The sequence below is a fragment of the Xenopus laevis genome, chromosome 3L, assembly GCF_017654675.1.
Source record: "Xenopus laevis strain J_2021 chromosome 3L, Xenopus_laevis_v10.1, whole genome shotgun sequence".
In the NCBI taxonomy this organism is placed as follows: domain Eukaryota; kingdom Metazoa; phylum Chordata; class Amphibia; order Anura; family Pipidae; genus Xenopus; species Xenopus laevis.
In genome coordinates, this window is record NC_054375.1 from 142,685,863 (window position 1) to 142,706,335 (window position 20,473).

General features: G+C 38.5%; 1 protein-coding gene across 10 annotated transcripts in view; it reads right to left on the reverse strand.

Moving 5' to 3' along the window:
* LOC108711666 (CD209 antigen-like protein C) overlaps nucleotides 1-20,473 on the reverse strand; it is a 45,767-nt gene extending 25,294 nt beyond the window's left edge. For 9 of the 10 annotated variants that reach the window (XM_041587155.1, XM_041587154.1, XM_041587147.1 and 6 more), the window contains exons 1-2: nucleotides 20,079-20,473; nucleotides 6,602-6,742 (exon numbers count right to left, since the gene is read on the reverse strand). In XM_041587155.1, coding sequence (XP_041443089.1) covers nucleotides 6,602-6,737 — 136 coding nt within the window. In that variant the 5' untranslated portion in view covers nucleotides 6,738-6,742; nucleotides 20,079-20,473. The remainder of the gene's footprint in view (nucleotides 1-6,601; nucleotides 6,743-20,078) is intronic. The other variant, XM_041587146.1, reaches the window with a different exon arrangement.

The following is a 20,473-nucleotide window of genomic DNA, read 5'->3' on the forward strand; positions in this document are numbered from 1 at the left end:
GCCAGTGACGGGCATGACATGCTAATGGAAGTTACTTGCAAAATGGCAGAACAAGGATGCTCTGGGGTAGGGGCATTGTATGGGTCTGAGTTGTGTTTTGACTAGGGTTAGATTCATGGGATAAGGATCTGGGGTCAAGAGTGCCACTAAGGAAAAAAAGGAAAGCATAGGGCTGCAGTAGTTGGAAAATGGCACAAAGGAGAAGCAGGCCTTGACTGGAGCATACTAGATGCCACAAGGCACATTTATATAATTTGTGGTTCTGGTAGGCAAGTAAGGTGGGAATTCATCAATATTGTCCTTTATTGCCTATGAAGAATTGTTAGAGCTAAGCAATGAGGAAGTGAGATTGTTAGAAAGAACAGGAAATAATCAGATTCTAAACATTTGGGAGATGGCTCAGGGCCCTTTTTATTCCGGCCAGTATAACTCGTGAAAAGAATCTGACAAATTGCTCATATTTTTGTTAGAAGCATCTAGAAGCTAGGCATTTTGAACTATGGGGATTTGGCTTGCAATATGATGCAAGGTTTCTTTGGAGGCCAGCAGTGAAGCCATGCATGAGTTGAGACCAGATGAATATGTTGCACACGAGGGAAAGCAGCAAGTAAGTTGTAGGTAAATCTTAGTCCCTTTGTAAAATGTATAATGAAGCGATAGAATTCTTAATGAATCAGATGAAAATTAAGCATAGGACTGGCCAGATATGGGATAACTTTGACGTAGTTGGCCAGCTTAAATATATTGCAATATATGGACAAACAATCCCTGTTTTGTTTAAAGGGTAAGGCATTTTTCAGTAGCAGTATGCACAAAATGTCTCTCTCTTAAATATATTGATAATGGGTTGAGTGCAGAGGACTTGTATTTGTCTACATGAGGGAATGGTGTCTGTTTTCTAAACACCAAACAACAACTCTGTGCTTGTGGTTAGCTATACAATTGTCATGGGTGTATGGATGGATGAATAGATAGATACATAGATAGATGGATGGAATGATTAGATGGATGGATGGATGGATGGGTAATAGATGTTAGATATAAAGAGAGAGAGAGATGAATAGATAGATAGATAAAAAGATGGATGGATGAATGAATGGAAAGATGAATGGATGGATGGGTAATAGATGGTAGATATATGATCGATAATAGATGATAGATATAAAGAGAGAGAGAGATGAATAGATAGATAGTTAAATGGATGGATGGAAAGATGAATGTATAGATGGATGGATGGATAGGTAATAGATGATAGATATATGATAGATAATAAACAAATAGATAGCTAGATGATGGATGATTGATGATAGATAGATGATAAAAAGATGATAGATAGATGATAGATTGAGAGAGATGATAGATATAGATAGATGATAGTTAGAGAGATAGATAGATAATAGATAGAGATAAAGAGAGAGAGAGAGACAGAGAGAGAGAGAGAGAGAGAGAGAGAGATGATAGATGGTAGATAGAGAGAGAGAAAACAACACTTAAAATGCCTTGCTTGTTAGAAAAATGAGTTTGGCAAGTGTTTAGTTTTTTTAAAAAATGAATCTATCAATATCTGCTTCCTGATGCAAAAATATCACAGGTTCTAGCACACACTATCTCGCGAAAAACTGAGAGAGAGAGATGATCGATATAGATAGATGATCGATAGACATAGAGAGAGAGAAAGATAGAGAGATAAAGAGATAGATAGATAGATAGATAGATAGATCGATAGATAGATAGATAGATATGTAGGGATGTGAAAATCTTAGACACCCTTACACTTTACAGACAGGCACATCCCTTTTAATATGGACACCTCAGTGGGTCCTTATGGGGACCTTGTGCTTATGTCATCCCTGCAGTTCTCACAGTGGATGCTAGAGGCACTGTGGTATAATATAAAAGGGCTTAAAAGCCATGAGGTAGAGGCCATTGCTGCTGAACCTTTCCTCTGTTAGGCCACAGAGTTTAGGGGTGGTGAAACTCAGCCTGTGTATAGTGAAGTGATAGTTATACCCTGTAATACAGTGATCCCCAACCAGTAGCTCGTGAGCAACATGTTGCTCTCCAACCCCTTGTATGTTGCTCTCAGGGTCCTCAAAGAAGGGGCTTATTTTTGAATTTCAAGCTTGAAATGAAATTTTAATTGCATAAAAACTAATTACAGTCCCAAGTAGAGCTTCTTGTAGGCTGCCAGTCCACATAGGGGCTACCAAATAGCCAATCACAGCCCTTGTTTGGCACCCCAAGGGACTTTTTTCACGCTCTTGTTGCTCCCCAACTATTTTTACATTTGAATGAGGCTCACGGGTTAAAAAGGTTGGGGACCACTGCTGTAATAGATCACTCTAGGAGTGATAGATAGGGTATGTAGTTGAGCAGCTCAAAGCTCCGCCGAGGAGATTAGAGGGATTAAGATCCCGGGTATTACTGACCCCATAGTAGGGCCTAAATGTTAAACTCAGGGAAGTAATAGTTTCTGAGTTCCACTTAAAGTAATCCTGAAGATTGGGGAAATACCTTCCAACAAGCTGCATTGTTCTCTACATGTACTCCTTACTCCTCAGAGAGTTGCGAAGTACCATTTTCTGATTACACAACCAAATGTATTTTTATACATCCATGTGACTGATGACTTCCTCCTACCCAGAAATGTATAGTGTGTTTGAACTTGTGTAGTTTTATATATAAAATATTTATATAGAGCAATAGAGGCAGAGCAATAATATCAGAATCCTTAAAGAGACACTGTCATCATTAGAAAGGAGGTTCCATTTGCCTGAAACAGGAGTGTAAAATAGTTTAATTTCACCAGAAAATGTTTATTCTACTTCTGAAACTCCTACTGGCACTCATTATGCTGTTACAGCTGAACCCATTCACCATATCGTCCAACATTTTAAAATCTGAAAGTGTCACAAGTTTTTGACCAAGCCCATCTTTTAGCTATACCCACAAACTTTGCAAAAACAAAAACCATAAAACCCCCCAGATAAGCCAGTAAGATCATCGATGCAATAGTCAATTAAGATCACTGCAGAAATTGAGAGAAAGAAAGCATTACCTCCACCTAAACTTGCACATAGAGAATGCCACTAACTTGTTCTCATGCTACTCCCTGTCATGCTGCTTATCTATCTTGCCTCCCTTTGCTTTGTGAAGCTCCTGCAATAGATCAAAGATGGCCATGCATTCCACTGTGGCCTTGCTATTTTTAATTTTGCACTTGATTTTCAAAAAAGCACTGTCCCAGGGTTCTTCTCAGGGAGCATCATGGAACAATCTTCTTCTTTCCCTTCTTTTTTCTTTGCTACCCCGGGGGCCGACGCATGCACAGTAAAGTGAAAATGCGTCTTTTTTTGTTAAATTACAGTTTTTCACTCTACTGAACATGTGCAGCCACACAAAGAAAGCAGGAAGAGGATTGCTCTGTGGTGCTGTTTGGGCATCAGATAAGTGAATACAATTACTAAAGGTGCCTAACTTTTGTCATTCCCCGGAGATTGTTGCCTTTCATTCTCTTTAAATGAATTGTTCACTATAAAATAAAAACTGGGTAAATAAATAGACTGTGCAAAATAAAAAAAGTTTCTAATATAGTTACTTAGCCAAAAATGTAATGTATAAAGGCTGGAGTGACTGGATGTGTAACATAATAGCCAGAACACTACTTCCTGCTTTTCAGCTCTCTTGGTTTCCTCTGATTGGAAACCAGACAATAACCAATCAGTGACTTGAGGGGGGGTACATGGGTCATATCTGTTGCTTTTAAATCTGAGCTGAATGCTGAGGATCAATTGCAAACTCACAAGTCGCTGATTAATTCAGAGTTAGAGAATTTAAAAGGAGGAAGGTGTGTTCTGTTATCCAGTCACTCCAGCCTTTATACATGACATTTTTGCTAACTAACTATATTAGAAACATTTTTTTACTATGCACAGCCTATCTATTTACCCAGTTTTTATTTTTACACTGAACTGTTCCTTTTAATGGATACTGTCATGGGAAAAATGCTTTTTTCAAAACACATCAGTTAATAGTGCTGATCCAGCAGAATTCTGCACTGAAATCCGTTTCTCAAAAGAGCAAACAGATTTTTTTATATTTAAAGTTTCCCAGCTGCCCCCAGTCATGTGACTTGTGCTCTGATAAACTTCAGTCACTCTTTACTGCTCTACTGCAAGTTGGAGTGATATCACCCCCTCCCTTTCCCCACAAGCAGCCAAACAACAGAACAATGGGAAGGTAACCCTAGCACAAGATAACAGCAGCCTGGTAGATCTAAGAAAAGCACTCAATAGTAAAATCCAGGTCCAACTGTGACATATTCAGTTACATTGAGTAGGAGAAACAACAGCCTGCCAGAAAGCAGTTCCATCCTAAAGTGCTGGCTCTTTCTGAAAGCACATAACCAGGCAAAATGATGCACCTACACACCAATATTACAACTAAAATAAATACACTTGCTGGTTCAGGAATAACATTTTATATTTTAGAGTGAATTATTTGCAGTGTAAACAGTGTCATTTAGAAATAAAAACTACATCATGAAAATCATGACAGAATCCATTTAAGATGTCAAAATGTCCCAGATCACACAGTTGCACTTGCAATTATGACTTCAGCTTTATTATTTATATAGGACCATTGTCTCCTGCTAGGTTACCTAATGTACCATTGGCCAAATAACAGGGACTGTAGATTTACATTAGAGTGAGTGTCACAAGACAAGGCAGTGCCAGTATCCTCCGTCTGACAGGCCCAGTAATATTTACTGCACTGCTGCTTGAAATAAATGTCTCCTATAGCTGAAAAAGAAATTATTAATTTGACACTTTCAGCACTAATAAATCAAGCAACAAAATTAAACTATATTATAATAAATATTTAGGGGGTTATTTATTAAAGTCCGAATGCTGAAAACTCTAAACATTCGAGTTTTTTACTAGAAAATCTGAATTTTTAGTGGGAAAATTATTTTTTTTTGAGATTTATTATACCTCGAGGCACCAAAAAGTCTGAATAGGAACATCTGCCATCTCAGACCTGCCAAGATTGTATATAAATCAATGGGAGAGGTCCCTATCCCTTTTGGAAGATTCTGTGGTCAGCATTGGAATTAGCTCGAAAATCCAATTATTTAGGACTTTTTCGGCAAAAATCTAAAAATTATGGCTTTGGGGATAAAGGATGAAAAAATCAAGCAATTTGGGAAAAAAATCTGAAAAAATCGTAATATTTGAGTTTTCGCTCGATTTTATAGTTTTTCCCAGATCCAATTTTTTTGATAATAAATAAAATCAAATCTTGGATTCTAGATTGGTCAGACTTTTTTATTTACATATATCAGATAAATTCAGATTTTGATAACCCCCTTGCAGTCATGTGTCAAATATATCTTGCATGTTGAGTGACAAAGTCCGAATGGCAAAAATTTTTTAAATTCTAGTTTTTTTGACTGTAAAATCTGAATTTTTTGTGAAAAACTCAAATTTTTCGGAATTTATTATACCCCACGAATGGAAAAAGTCAGAGTCCAAAAATCCAGCATCTCAGACCTGCCAAGGTTGTATATAAGTCAATGGGAGAAGTCCCGAAGATACAGTGGGGCTTATTTATAAACGCTGGGCAAATTTGCACCTGGGCAGTAACCCACAGCAACCAATCAGTGATTAGATTTTCCTAGCCAGCTGCAAGGAAATCAATGAAAGCAAATATCTGATTGGTTGCTGTGGGAACTGCCCAGGTGCAAATTTGCCCAATGTTTATAAATGACCCCCAGTATCTTGATCTTCGCTAGGTTTTGTGCAATAATCCAAAGATTTCTGGTTTTTGGGTAAAAAATTTTTTTCAGGAGTTTTTTCCTGCACACACAATTTTCAGAAAAATGTATTCATAAATAAGGGGGAAAACCCATTCGCATTTAGTAGGAGTATATTTTAGAAAACAATGCGATCATTTCAGATTTTGATAAATAACCCCCTAGAGAATCACAGGCTTTTGCACAGCATTGTGGGAAGGGATGCAAGTCATTGTGGTAATGTTCTTGAAAGTAAAAACGTTACAGGTGATGTATAGTATTAATATTTCAGAATCATAAGCTGACTGGCGGTCTTCCCACCCTCCCTTTTCTCTTCTTTCCTTCTCAGTAACTTCTCCACTGCCCTACCCACCACCTTTGTACTGGATTCTCCTATTCTGCAGTTTGGTACCTTCCTGCTAAATTTCCACCACATGGCTTATTTCCTTCTCCAAATTTGGCCAATCTCTAACAGTGCAAGCAAGAGTTGTCAAGGCATTGTGGGAACTGGGGTTGTGTCTGGAGGAAATCTGATTACTGCTACATTTATTCTGTAGTCAAACAAGCAGCACAGAGAATGTACAAACTGATTTCTGTATGTAAATGAATGTAATGTCAATATGTACACAGATGGTCCTGTTACAGACAGAGCAGACCTTACTAAAACAATCTGTATGAGGAGAATGGTCACCTTCCCAATGTGTATAGGCTCCTCCCTGTGCTGCTCTTCTCTCAATTTTAATAACACAGACATATTCCCATTATATTTATATTTCTCCCATCCCAGTCCCTTGTTCTATTCCTTACCTCTGTCCATCTTGTGCCAATGGATTGGAATATCTTTCTGCCCAGTTGACTGGTTCCTTCTCAGTGTTGTTCTGTCTCCTCCGTGCCACATACAACTGCTCCCTGGGTCTCCACTTCTGCTTTCTTTGTTCATCATTTCCTCTAAACAGTGCATTAAAAAAACTTTACAAAAAAGATGAACTGGCTGAGTAGTAACATAGTAACATAGTGACATTAAGTTAGGTTGAAAAAAAAACATACGTTCATCAAGTTCAACCTTTTACCTCTCCTTTAACCTGCCTAACTGCCAGTTAATCCAGAGAAAGCCAAAAAAAACAAAAAAAACTATTTGAAGTGTCAAAAGCATTAGAGAGATTATTATATGATCCCCTTACATACTTCTACATAGTTATCATATCCCACCCTTAAGTGCCTCCAGCGTGAACATCCCCAACTTGGCCAGTCTTTCCTCATAGCTGAGATTTTCCATACTTTTTACCAGCTCAGTTGCCCTTCTCTGTACCCTCTCTAAATGCAACCTCAGGATCTCCAGTTACTTGGATTCCAACATGTTGGATTACTGAATACACTAGACCAGGGGTCAGCAACCTTTACTATCAAAAGAGCCATTTTACCCCCTCTTCCACTAAAGAAAAATAGTCTGGAGTAGCAAAACATAACACAGCTTATAAACTTTTAAAAGTTTTAACCTTTTTTTAATTTTAACTGTTACAACAACAGAATACAACAAACAGAAGTGCAGTGTGTATGTGTAGGCCTACATTGAAATAATGAAACACTGAATAGCCCTATTAAATGCTGGTGTTCTCATCTGTTTAATGTGACTTTCTGAAGCTCCATGCTGATCTTCCCTCTCTTGTTTTGAGTGTGTGACCGTGGTAAGGACCATTATAAATCATCTTGCTGCGGCTCAGTCTTACCTGTCACTCCTGGGACGTCTATACAGCCCTCGCACCTGCTGGCAGTTCCAGAGTGTGCCACCAGCAGGTGTGAGGGCTGTATAGACGACGTGACAGTCAAAGCAGCAACACCGAGCCGCAGCAAGCAGGATGAAGAGCCTCATAAGGCTCTGGAGCCGTGGGTTGCCTACCCCTGCCGCTGCACTAAACCTAAATCCCTATTCAAAATATGTTGATAATTTTATTGCTATGACCTCGTTATATGGAAAGCAAAACTCAGAGATAAGGCTATTTCAAATAGAATGAGGTTTATTGAGTTTAGTAGTGATGGGCGAATTTGCACAGTTTTGCTTCGCCGAAAAATAAGCGAATGTCGCGTGAAATTCGTAAAACATCGGTTTGACGCCGGCGTCCGTTTTTCCGATGCCGACGCCCGTTTTTTTGGACGCTGGCGACAATTTTTTTTTGACGCAGGCGAACTTTTCTTAACTACAGATATTGCACTGAAAATAGTAATAGCCTTGCAGTTCTTTATCTGTTAAAAGCAGACACAGGGAGGAACTCAGCAAATGAAGAAAACACTTATGTACAGTATCTGCTGACACTCTGAATTCTGTCAGAAACTTACAAAGTGATTAAAAAGGGGAAGAGAAGAGAAAAAGAACCTTGTTTGTGACTGTGAATTGCCTTCAATGGTTAGATTTAACCCTCACTTCTATGGACAGTGTATCAATTAGCTGAATAACCAACTTCTTCCACTCAATTCATTCACCACTCAGTTAACACCTATATATTGAATTCACACCTTGTGACAATGAATATAAAGTGCTTGTGCTTGATTTAATACAACCAAAAAAGTACACCGGCTCTGTGTGTTTTTTTTATCAATTGATAATTCTAATATAAAAACAAATAGCAATTGATTTATACAAATTCTTAGTATTGTATCAATTTATATAATTGATCAATTTAAATTATAAAGTGCCTGTGCTGCAGTGATTGATTAAAAACCTTTTAATTCATATTTGTCATAGCAATTAAGGTAATGAATATAGAAAGTGACCAGTGCTGAAAGTATTTTTAAAAAAATTAATTAAATTGAATTCAATTAAATTAGTGCTTCTCAATTGGAGATTTACCCAGCTGCTCCTTGAGAATGAGTGAGGAATTAAGAAAATAGATAGTTGGTGGAGTTGCTCCCAAGATTTCTAACTACAATTTTTTCTAGGTCCCTAGGAGCACCACAAAGTGGGAGAAGGCAGAGACTGAAGGGCTGCGGTCTCGTTTGTTAAAACTTTTTCTATCTTATAAGAGAGACTATTTAACCCTAAAAAAACGCAAACCCTTCAGTTCTTGGAGAGAAAACAAATTCAAGATAAAGTTGTAGAAAAGATACCTGTTTTTTTAAAAAGAAGAACGAATCCAAAACGTAGAACCCACTCTGGATGTTTTAAAGGTTAATGAAGGTTTCAAACAGCAATATTCTGATATTAAGAGTGATATTGAAAAAATTGAGGTTTCTCTACTGGATAATAAAAAAAAGTAAATTGTCCAAGGATCACAATGACTATTCCAATAACTCAACATAAAAATGGTCACATGGAAGGAATAAAAGGTCTAAACCCAGAGAATGGCGGGAAATGGGAAGTGGAAATGCTAGTGATACAAGAAAATCACCTGGCTTAATTGGGAATATAATTAAACCAATAGAAAAACCCATAGAGGCCAATCCCCTAGAACAGAATGAAGGAAATCCATCAACAAGTAGGACAGAACCCAATTACCCTATTTTTTTAGGCGGGGGTCCGGAAACAGAGAACAGATTAACACCCAAGAAAAGAGAAATAACAAGGTTCAAGGACAAAGCCAGGCCCAATTATGCATCGGACAGAACATACAGGAAGAAGGGCAAAGATTAAAAGTTGTAAATCTATCTGAGCACGTATTAAGTGACAACCATATAAATGTTTTCAATAAAGGACTCTCCTTTTCACTGTCCTACAGTGTTGACAAGTTTGATATTATAAAAGATGTAAATCTGTTTGCCAGAAAACTCCTTTTAAAGAAATACTTCAACTCTACGGATAAGGTAGATATCGACATTCCGTATGAACCACCAGAGGTCCAAGCTCTAAGAGACTTGGAAGAACTATTAATAGAAGGACAAGGGGATAGTGGGACCCAAGATGGAGAGACCATAACAAATGATATTGAGAAAAAACTGAAGATTAAATCTAAATTTACTCCCCCTTCGAATATATGCCCTAACATTAATATATTTACAAATCTGGTAATTCAAGATATAATAAAACTTCAACCCAAGGTGTATGAGAACAATTTAAATCATGCTGAAATACAAGCAGTGAAAGAAATTAGAACATGGGATGATATACAAATCAAACAGTCAGACAAAGGGGGTAACATAGTATTATGGCCCAATAATATGTATTTAGAGGAAGCAGATAGACATCTCAAATCAGTTTGTTATAGCAAATTATGGGGAGATCCAACTGAAAACTTTAAAGAGATCTACAATAAGATCCTTACAGCAGCTCAGAAAGACCTACTATTAATCCAGAAAGAAGATCAATTCCTGAAAATGATCTCACCAAGAGTAGCAACTTTTTATCTTCTAACAAAAATCCATAAACGAATAGAAAATCCCCCTGGGAGACCAATAATTTCAGGTAATGGAAACCTATCAGAAAAAGCCAGTCAATATTTAGATCTAATTTTAAAACCAATGGTCGAAACTCTGGAATCCTATGCTAGGGATAGCATGGATGTCCTGTCACAAATAGCCAATATAAGACTAACAACCAACACGAGTCTCCTCATCACATTAGATGTAGAATCCCTTTATACATCAATCCAACACGAACTGGGTATTAAAGCCGTAAGATATTATCTAACAAAATCTGATGTCAAGTCAGAGGATCAAATAGATTTCCTATGTAATCTTCTAAGATTTGTCCTATATTATAATTATTTTACATTCAACTGACACTTTTTTCAACAAACACAGGGGACCGCTATGGGCACGGCCTGTGCCCCAGCTTATGCCAATTTATTTCTTGGCCAATGGGAAGAGACAGTGGTCTTTGGTAACCAGTTTGCAAAATATCACAAGCAAATTATAAAGTGGCTAAGATACATCGACGATGTACTAATATTGTGGCAGGGAACCCAGAACAAATTCATGGATTTCCTAGGAGAACTAAACATCAATGATAGGAACATTAAATTAACCTCCCAAATTTCGGACCAACAAGTTTCCTTCCTTGACCTCCTAATAAGAAAAGGAGAAACTGGGGAACTCATAACCAACAATTTCAGTAAAGAGACGGCCACCAATTCTCTTCTAAGCTCCTCGAGCTTCCATCCCCCAAATATCAAAAAGGCCTTACCCACAGGGAAATTTCTTAGATTGAGACGCAATTGTACTTCACAAGCCCTTTTCAAAACACATGCCAATGAATTAAAAAACAGACTTAAAGAGAGAGGATATTCAAATACACAACTCAAAAATGCATATCACAAAGCACTCTGTACAGAAAGACACTTGTTATTAAAGAAAAAAGGAAAGCAAGATAAACCTGAAATAGAAACCAACATAAGATTCATTAGTACTTACAATACAAATAGTAGAGAGATTCGAGACATTTTCAATAAACATTGGGAGGTCCTTTTAATGGATGAGATTTGATGTGCCACAGTCATTTTGGAAATAAAAGAAGCAATGACAAAATCAAGGGGTCATACCCATGTGGAGAATGCAATATGTGTAAGCAAATGATAAAATAAGAAACCTTTCAGGATAGGGTTGAGAAAGAACAACACATACAGAATTACATCAACTGTAGAAGTAGAGGAATCATTTATTGCATTGAATGCCCATGTAAATTAAAATATGTAGCTATGACATCCCAGATGTTGAAACAACGTATACAGAAACACTGCAGCACGTAGAAACGTAGAAGGAGACTTAAAAAGTGAAAGGATACTCTCAACAGTAGCAAAACACTTTCGAGAAAAGCATAATGCAGATCGTAACAAACTCTCGTTTTGGGCGATTGAACAAATCCACTTAGGTATCAGAGGAGGTGATTTGGAACAACAGCTCCTCAAAAGAGAAAGTTATTGGATCTTTAATTTGAATATAGCTTTCCCTTATGGAATAAACAAAAATAATTTATTTACTGCCTTTATTTAATGTCAGAATAAAACATCAATTATAGCCCATTCACGACAACCCCCTTTCTACTCACTTCCTCGATTCAGGCTCCAAGTTAAAATTCAAATTTTTACAATACATGGAGCCCAATGATTCTATGGAGCCTAAATGAATATGAGGAGGGAGGGATCGACACCTTAAAAATTTGCATACGCATCCTCCCATATTAACATCATTGAGAGAATGAGGGCGGAAGTACCGCTGATGGTCAGTGGAGAGGGCAGACGTGACGTCAGTCGAAAGCGACTCCACTTGGAAAATGACGTCTAAGGTCCGCGTATCCTCCCACGCTAATAGCGATGGCAGGATTGAAGACACACGTAATGATGACGATCGGCAGAAGAGGACGGACATGACGTCATTTTAAAGTGACTCCGCCTGAAAGTGAACATGTGGCTATAAAAATTACCGGAAGGAACCATTTTTACACTTGCCTTTTGAGAAAGCTGTGGCGAAACGCGCGTTAGGGCGAGATATGTCTCTTAATTCTTTTAATAATTTATTTCACCTCGGTGAATAGAGATTGCACTCTTTTTAAAAAAACAGGTATCTTTTCTACAACTTTATCTTGAATCTATTTTCTCTCCAAGAACTGGAGGGTTTGCGGTTTTTTAGGGTTAAATAGCCTCTCTTATAAGATAGAAACATTTTTAACAAAAGAGACCGCAGCCCTCCAGTCTCTGCCTTCACCCACTTTGTGGTGCTCCTAGGACCTAGAAAAAATTGTAGTTAGAAATCTTGGGAGCAACTCCACCAACTATCTATTTTCTTAATTCCTCACTCATTCTCAAGGAGGAGCTGGGTAAATCTCCAATTGAGAAGCACTAATTTAATTTAATTCAATTTAATTAATTTTTTTTAAAAATAGTTACATAGTTACATAGTTAGTTAGTTAAATTGGGTTGAAAAAAGACAAAGTCCATCAAGTTCAACCCCTCCAAATGAAAACTCAGCATCCATACATACACCCCTCCCTACTTTTAATTAAATTCTATATTCCCATACCTATACTAACTATAGAGCTTAGTATCACAATAGCCTTTGATATTATGTCTGTCCAAAAAATCATCCAAGCCATTCTTAAAGGCATTAACTGAATCAGCCATCACAACAACACCCGGCAGTGCATTCCACAACCTCACTGTCCTGACTGTGAAGAACCCCCTACGTTGATTCAAATGAAAGTTCTTTTCTTCTAGTCTAAAGGGGAGGCCTCTGGTACGGTGATCCACTTTATGGGTAAAAAGGTCCCCTGCCATTTGTCTATAATGTCCTCTAATGTACTTGTAAAGTGTAATCATGTCCCCCCTTTTTTCCAGAGAAAACAACCCCAACCTTGACAGTCTACCGTCATAATTTAAGTCTTCCGTCCCTCTAACCAGTTTAGTTGCACTTAGTCTCTGCACTCTCTACAGCTCATTTATATCCTTCTTAAGGACTGGAGTCCAAAACTGCACTGTATACTCCAGATGAGGCCTTACCAGGGACCTATAAAGAGGCAGAATTATGTTTTCATCCCTTGAGTTAATGCCCTTTTATACTTTCAGCACTGGTCACTTTCTATATTCATTACCTTAATTGCTATGACAAATATGAATTAAAAGGTTTTTTTTTTTTAATAGTAACTTTTTATTGAGTTTTCATAAACAACAAGAAGGAAGGAAGGAAGTAAAGAAGGAAGGAAGAAGAAGGTAGACATGATAGGATATAAAGACAATTCTCAGTAGACTTATTTAGTCGTTGTTGCAGGTGAATCCAACCAAGGAGACCATATTTTATCGAATTTCTGCGGACAACCTCTGGCAATATACGTTAACTTATAAAGTTCCAGCTGGGAATTAATAAGATTAATCCATTTTTTAAGTATAGGCGGAGTTGGTCCCATCCAATGTAGGGCTACTGTTTTCCTGGCATAGAACAAAAGCGCTCTCATTAATAATCTTGAGTGGATTCTGGGTACCAGAGCATCCGTTACGCCCAGTAGGCAGGTAGCTGGGTTTAATACTTGTGGTAGAGTAAATTCTTCGGCTAAAAACTGCATTATGTTTCTCCAAAATTGCTGTATAACAGGACAATACCATATAAGATGTATGAAATCCGCATCCGGGGAGTTGCGACATCTGGAATGCTCTAGGCGGCCCATAAGGTGTAGTTTTTTTGGTGTCAAGTATGTTTGATGTATAATTTTAAATTGAATGAGCCTGTCTCTTGTACTGATAAGAGGAAAATAGAGGCTGTCTTCTAATTCTTCCCAATCATCAGGATCTAAGTGAACTCCACTACTTTCCCACTTAAGCTTGACCCGGGGTCTGGGGTCATATTTTTGCAAAGCAATGTGCGTGTATGTTTTGGATACTAGTTTCTGTTTCTCTGGTGGGCTTATTATAGTTTCTACAGTTACGAGTTGTATTTTGGGTGGGGTGATGTGAAATTGCATGTGGTATAAATGTTGCAGTTGCAGGTATCTATACACCGACAGATCTGACAATTCCGGAGTTTGTTGGAACTGCTCTAGAGTTTTAAAATTACCCTCTTGTGTTATATGTTGCAGTTGCTTGACTCCAGCCCTTGCCCAGAAGCCCCCTCCTGTAAATTTGTTAAAGGTGCTTAGTGAGGCATTATGCCACAGGGGCATGTCTGGTGACAAAGAATTGTCCTTGTTGGTTGAGTGGTACAACGTGTCCCACGATTTCTTAGTGGCATCTAACAATGGAATTAATATTGGTAAGGATTTTTTTGGCCTGTAAAGAGCATGGTGTAACGATTCAATGGAACCAAAGTATAAAGCTTCCAGCAGAGAAGCTGGGTTTTCGGTATCAAATGTTTTCCAATTGGAGGCATGTATTGCTTGTGTTGCTAGGTAGTATGATTCATAGTTAGGCATTGCTAAACCTAGTTGGCTTGCGGGGGCATGAAGTGTTGTTCTAGCTAGTGTTGGAGTTTTTTTGGCCCACACAAAGTCGGCTTGTGTGCGGTCTATTGTTTGCAGAAATGATTTAGGTATATAGCAGGGTGAGTTAGTGAAGAGATATAAAAATTTGGGAAGACATACCATCTTGCATATATTAATCCTGCCAATTTGGGTTAGAGGCAAGGTAGACCATTTCGCAAGTGTATTTTTCATAAGTTGCATAAGAGGTTGTAGATTAAGGAAAATAAATGTGGTTGGATCTTTATGTATTAAAATTCCTAAGTACTTGAATGTATCCACTGTTTTAAGGTTGATTGTGGGGTGTATTGACTGTAGCGCACGAGTGGTAAGAGGAAATATTTGAGATTTATCCCAGTTGATTTGCAAGCCAGAAAATTTCCCAAAAGTAGAGATTGTGTCTAAAGCGATTCCCAATGAGTCCGCTGGGTTGGCTAAGTATAAAAGGGTGTCATCTGCATAAAGAGAGATTTTTTCCTCTAATCCTTTATACACTAGGCCTTGAATCTGGGGATGTTGTCAAATAACAATGGCCATAGGTTCTATTGCCAATGCAAATAGTAAGGGGGAAAGAGGGCATCCCTGTCTGGTTCCTCTAGATAGGTTAAAAGGAGTGGAGAGGACATCATTTACTTTAAGTCTGGCTGTAGGTTTACTGTACATTAAGCGAACCCATTTAATAAAGCTTGGGCCAATTCCTAGTCTTGTCAATACCTCCCATAGATATGGCCATTCAATAGAATCAAATGCCTTGGCTGTATCTAGGGATACCACTATACCTGTTTCCCCATTTTCATGCGATGCTTGTAAATTAAAATATAGTCTGCGTATGTTAATTGCTGTTGATTTGGAGGGAATGAAGCCAGATTGGTCTTCATGTACCAGGGATGTTATAATTTTAATTAGTCGCCTTGCTAGGATTTTTGCTAATATTTTAACTTCAGAATTTAGAAGCGATATTGGTCTATATGATGCGCAACTAGTGCTATCTTTACCAGGTTTGGGTAGCACTATAATGGTTGCTTCTGAGAATGAGGGGGGTAGTGCAAAATTTTCATAGGCGTGCATGTATGTATCCAGGAGTTTGGGGACCAATTGCTTTATGTGTAGTCTATACCATTCAATTCCATAGCCATCTGGACCCGGGGATTTTCCTGTAGACATAGCCAGTATCGCCTCAGCTATCTCTAATTGTGAGATTTGATTGTCTAGATATTTACTTTGGTGTTGAGATAAGTGGGGAAGCGTGATCTTGTTTAGATAGGTGTGTAGTTCCTCATTGGTGTATCGTACTTTGGACGTGTATAAGTCCGCATAGTATGATTTAAATTCTTCTGCAATTTCGGAGGGAGCCAAAATGGCCTGACCTTGAGCATTAATAATTTTGGGAATAGCCGTAGATTGGTCCATTGTTTTGGCTAAAAACGCTAGAGGTTTACCATTTTTATCTCCTAGGGCAAATGCTCTACTAGTGGAGTATAAAAGCTGTTTTTTAGTGAGGTTTAACCTGTACAGTTCAACTTGTCTAAGGGCCATGGTAAAGTCAGCGTGATTTTCGGGGGATGGGTCGTCAGTGAAGGCACGTTCAGCTTATGCCAAACTGAGTTCAAGAGTATTTAATTGATCTTTGGTAATATTTGGTGCTTTATTAATTGATGTTAGTAAAGCCCCCCGTAACACTGCTTTGCTAGCCTCCCAAGTAGTGCTTGGGTTTGCAGATCCTGAATTAATTTCCCAGTAATTCTGAAGAGCCACAGTAGAATCTTCAATAATTGTATAGTTTTTAAGCCAAATTGGAGAAAGTCTCCATTGTTTACACTGGGTTGGTGGGTGTATTTGTATTGATAAAAAAACAGGGGTGTGGTCCGAAATTGCGGAGTTTCGCTGGGTACAGCATCGCGTATGACAGGTTCAGATCTCTCAGTTTCCGCTTAACTGCTGTGAAGGAGTTACGTTGCTTTTGTAGATGTGTAGAGTAATCTGGGTATAAGGAGATTACAGCTCCATTAAGTTCCAGTTGACCAGCTTTGAGAGCTTCCTGCAGAGCTATGTCCCTGTCCCTATAGTGAAGCAATCGGATCAAAAAGGGTCGCGGTGGGGCACCTGGGGGTCTAGCTCTGCCCGGGACCCTATGAGCCCTTTCCACTGTAAAGTGAGGTGTAAAAGTTGCTGATGGAAGCAGGGTACGGAGCCAAGATTCAGCGAAGTCTGGTGGTGAATTACCTTCTGGGAGCCCCATCACCCGGACATTATTCCGTCTTTGTCTGTTTTCGTAGTCATCCAGCTGAACTGCTTGTTGTTGCAATTGGTGCCTCAAGTCAGTTATTTGCGCCAGAATTGGGTTGTAGGTGTCTTCTAAAGTACTCAGCCTTGTTTCCGCCTCAGTTGTGCGCTCACGTATTGTTTGCAGGTCTACCTTTATCAAGGACAGATCTGTTTTGATTTCGTCTATGCGAGCTGTGAGTGTAGCTTGGCAGTTAGCTATGGCCACCAGTACCTGTGACACCGTGTCCTCTTGGCGTTCTGCAGGAGATGGTGGAGGGGAAGATGGATCTTTATATGTATTTATTACTCACACGCGACTGGTCCGCATCTATCCTCGTGGTGGCCCTCAGTCAGCCGGACTCCGCACCTGGCAAATTGGCAACATCCAAGAAAGTGAGATAGACTGGAGCCAATAACCACGGGATATTAGAGTAAAAGAAAAAAGTCTTTATTTCCAAGCATCTTTAAAAACACAGACAGGCACTCAGGAGAATGCCTGTCTGTGTTTTTAAAGATGCTTGGAAATAAAGACTTTTTTCTTTTACTCTAATATCCCGTGGTTATTGGCTCCAGTCTATCTCACTTTCTTGAAGATGGATCTTCCTGAGCTGGTCTGCGGACAAATTGGTCCATATTTTGTGAAGCTGAGGGTTGCTTTTTGGGCGGGCCGTATTTCCCCATCAGTGAGCAGGTCGTTTGGTAGCTGAACCCTGGGGAGTTAATGGTAGATGGCCACGGAGATATCAATAGGTGCTAAAATTGCATTAATTAGCAAGGTGTGCCATATGCATCCGTTTTTTCCAGCAGTCTGCACAGCACATTCGCGCCAAAGGCCGTCAGGGCTTGGCCAGCAGCCCTAAGAACCGTGTGGGCTGACTTTAACAGTCACACTGGGGATATATCTGTGTTGTGGCACAATCTCGTAGGCAGGAGAGCGCTCCCGGGGTCTACTTGCCTCAATACTCGCTTGCCGGCAGTTGTTAGTGGGGCACTGGCGCTCCATCCGCGCCTGCTTCCCCACGCGGCCGCACCAGCCCCAAAATTTAGGCCGCGGCTTCCGTGCACCGCTAGGCCCCGCTCAGCGAATAGCCGCCGCTGCACTTGCAGCTTCCTAAAAAGTCACGGGCGGGTCCGCTAACGCTGACGGGTGTCACCCCGGGCTAGGCCTGTCGGGTTTGCCCCTACGGGAATCGTAGCAGGGGCCAAAGTGGTTGCTGACCCCGGGAGCGCGGAGAAGACCATCCTCCCTGTAGCGTGGCTAGACGCCCCCCGAATTAAAAGGTTTTTAATTAATCACTGCAGCCCAGGCACTTTATAATTTAAATTGATCAATTCTAATTCATTAACTAATTGATACAATACTAAGAATTTGTATAAATCAATTACTATTTGTTTTTATATTAGAATTATCAATTGATAAAAAACACACAGAGCCGGTGTAGTGACAATCAATACTTTATTGGTTGTATTAAATCAAGCACAAGCACTTTATATTCATTGTCACAAGGTGTGAATTCAATATATAGGTGTTAACTGAGTGGTGAATGAATTGAGTGGAAGAAGTTGGTTATTCAGCTAATTGATACACTGTCCATAGAAGTGAGGGTTAAATCTAACCATTGAAGGCAATTCACAGACAAAAACAAGGTTCTTTTTCTCTTCTCTTCCCCTTTTCAATCAATTCAATTTTATCCTTGTGTGTTCTGTAGTTTTAGGAGACACTTTAATAAAGAAAGTTAGTGAAACCCTATTATAACTTACAAAGTGGACTCTCATCACAGGGTGTCATTGATAAGAGAAATAATAAATGGGGGAACATCACCCATCCCTTCAACTTTCCTGCCTTGGGCATGTGGTTATTGCAGCGTCAGAACGATAGGGACATTTGTTATTAAACTTTATTATTCTTACACTCTGACACATAACCATTTGTCCATCATTGGAATAGGCTGTTCATATCCTCTCTTGGTACGCAGAAATGCGTTTCATATTACCCTGTCGTTAGCATTTTAAGGGTACTGAGAGGGACCCTGAGAACAAGGGAGGGTTTGTCATAATGAAAACAGTGGTCTTGTGAGTTACAGTTAAACATCATGTCAGCACCAGTCACAGAAGTGAAAACTTCAAACTGAGATCAGATAAGAAAAACAGGAGGCTAAAGGGTCTAAAGGTAAATCCTGTTTTGAGGAAGTAACTTGGCTGAGATATAGTTGGCAACAGGAAACCTCACAAAAATATTTAAATGTGGATATCTATATGCTATCATGTTACATAAGGCTTAAAGAAAATATACTGTATATTCAAAAACACATTATACGTTTGAAAGAAAACATTGCATATTGATAAAAACATAACATTAAGCAATACTGAGAGCATATTGCATCTTTCAAGCAAAAATTATTCTTTTAAGATAAAATTATTCTTTTTTTTTCTTTTTTCAAACCTCCCCATAATTATAGCACAAAGCAGAATTTTAACAGAGAAATATAGAACAAGTATTAATGCTAAGATGACCTGGATAGACTTACTGACACTTCCAATGGAGTCGTTTAACCAGCTATAAACTTTACCTAATCATTTGGAATAACTGAACTCTTCTATAAAAATTGCACTTATTGTTGCAGCTCTAAAACTTTGGCTGTATGACATTCAACAAACATTACAGAAACAATATGAGTTCAACCTTCTTTCTCCTTTCAAAACACATCCTAATCTAAAGTCACACTATGTTGGTCAGTTACTCTATTTATTTGGACAACCTCTATGTTTAGGACGGTGATAGACTTATAGATATTAACATTATGGGTGGGGCTAGTCTTAGAATCTAGACTCTATTCAATACTAATATTAGCATATGACAAAGTTCTATTATTATGGATTCTATCATTTTGTTGATGTCAGTGCTGTTTACACACAACCAGCTACATGCAGAGCTGAGGACCTGGGGCAATAATACAATTGAGTAATTACAGGAAACTTTCCTTCTAAAACCTTTTTTTAAACAAATAGAATTTTACCTTTGTTGTTTTCATAACTAATCTATAACTAGACATACAGAGAAAATGTTACATTATCAATTCCCCTTTTCTCTTGTCAATTGCACACAATTTAACTATATCACATTCAATACTGTATGAATCTAAAACTTACAATTAACTCATTTAAATATCAGTCCATCGGTTCATTATAAAGGAAAGTCCAATCAGAGAGACATCATGGCTGTGGATAAGCATATGAAGAAATATTCAACAGTCACTTGTATTCAGTTAATGCAGCAGACTCTGTACAGTTCTTAAGAGTTCATAATCAAAATACTAGATCTTACTCCTTAGAGAAATATATGATGATACTATGTATGTATTTGTTGAAAAAACACAATAAATAATAAGATTTAAAAAAGAGTTCATAATCAGTCCATAGATCCTATATTAGGATATGCAAAAGATGTAAAGGCTTCACAGATATGAATGGCAAACTTTTGAAATGGCTCTTTGTATGCATGCAGAGTTTTCTTCAATGAGTGGTGTGATCAATGATAGCTGTTC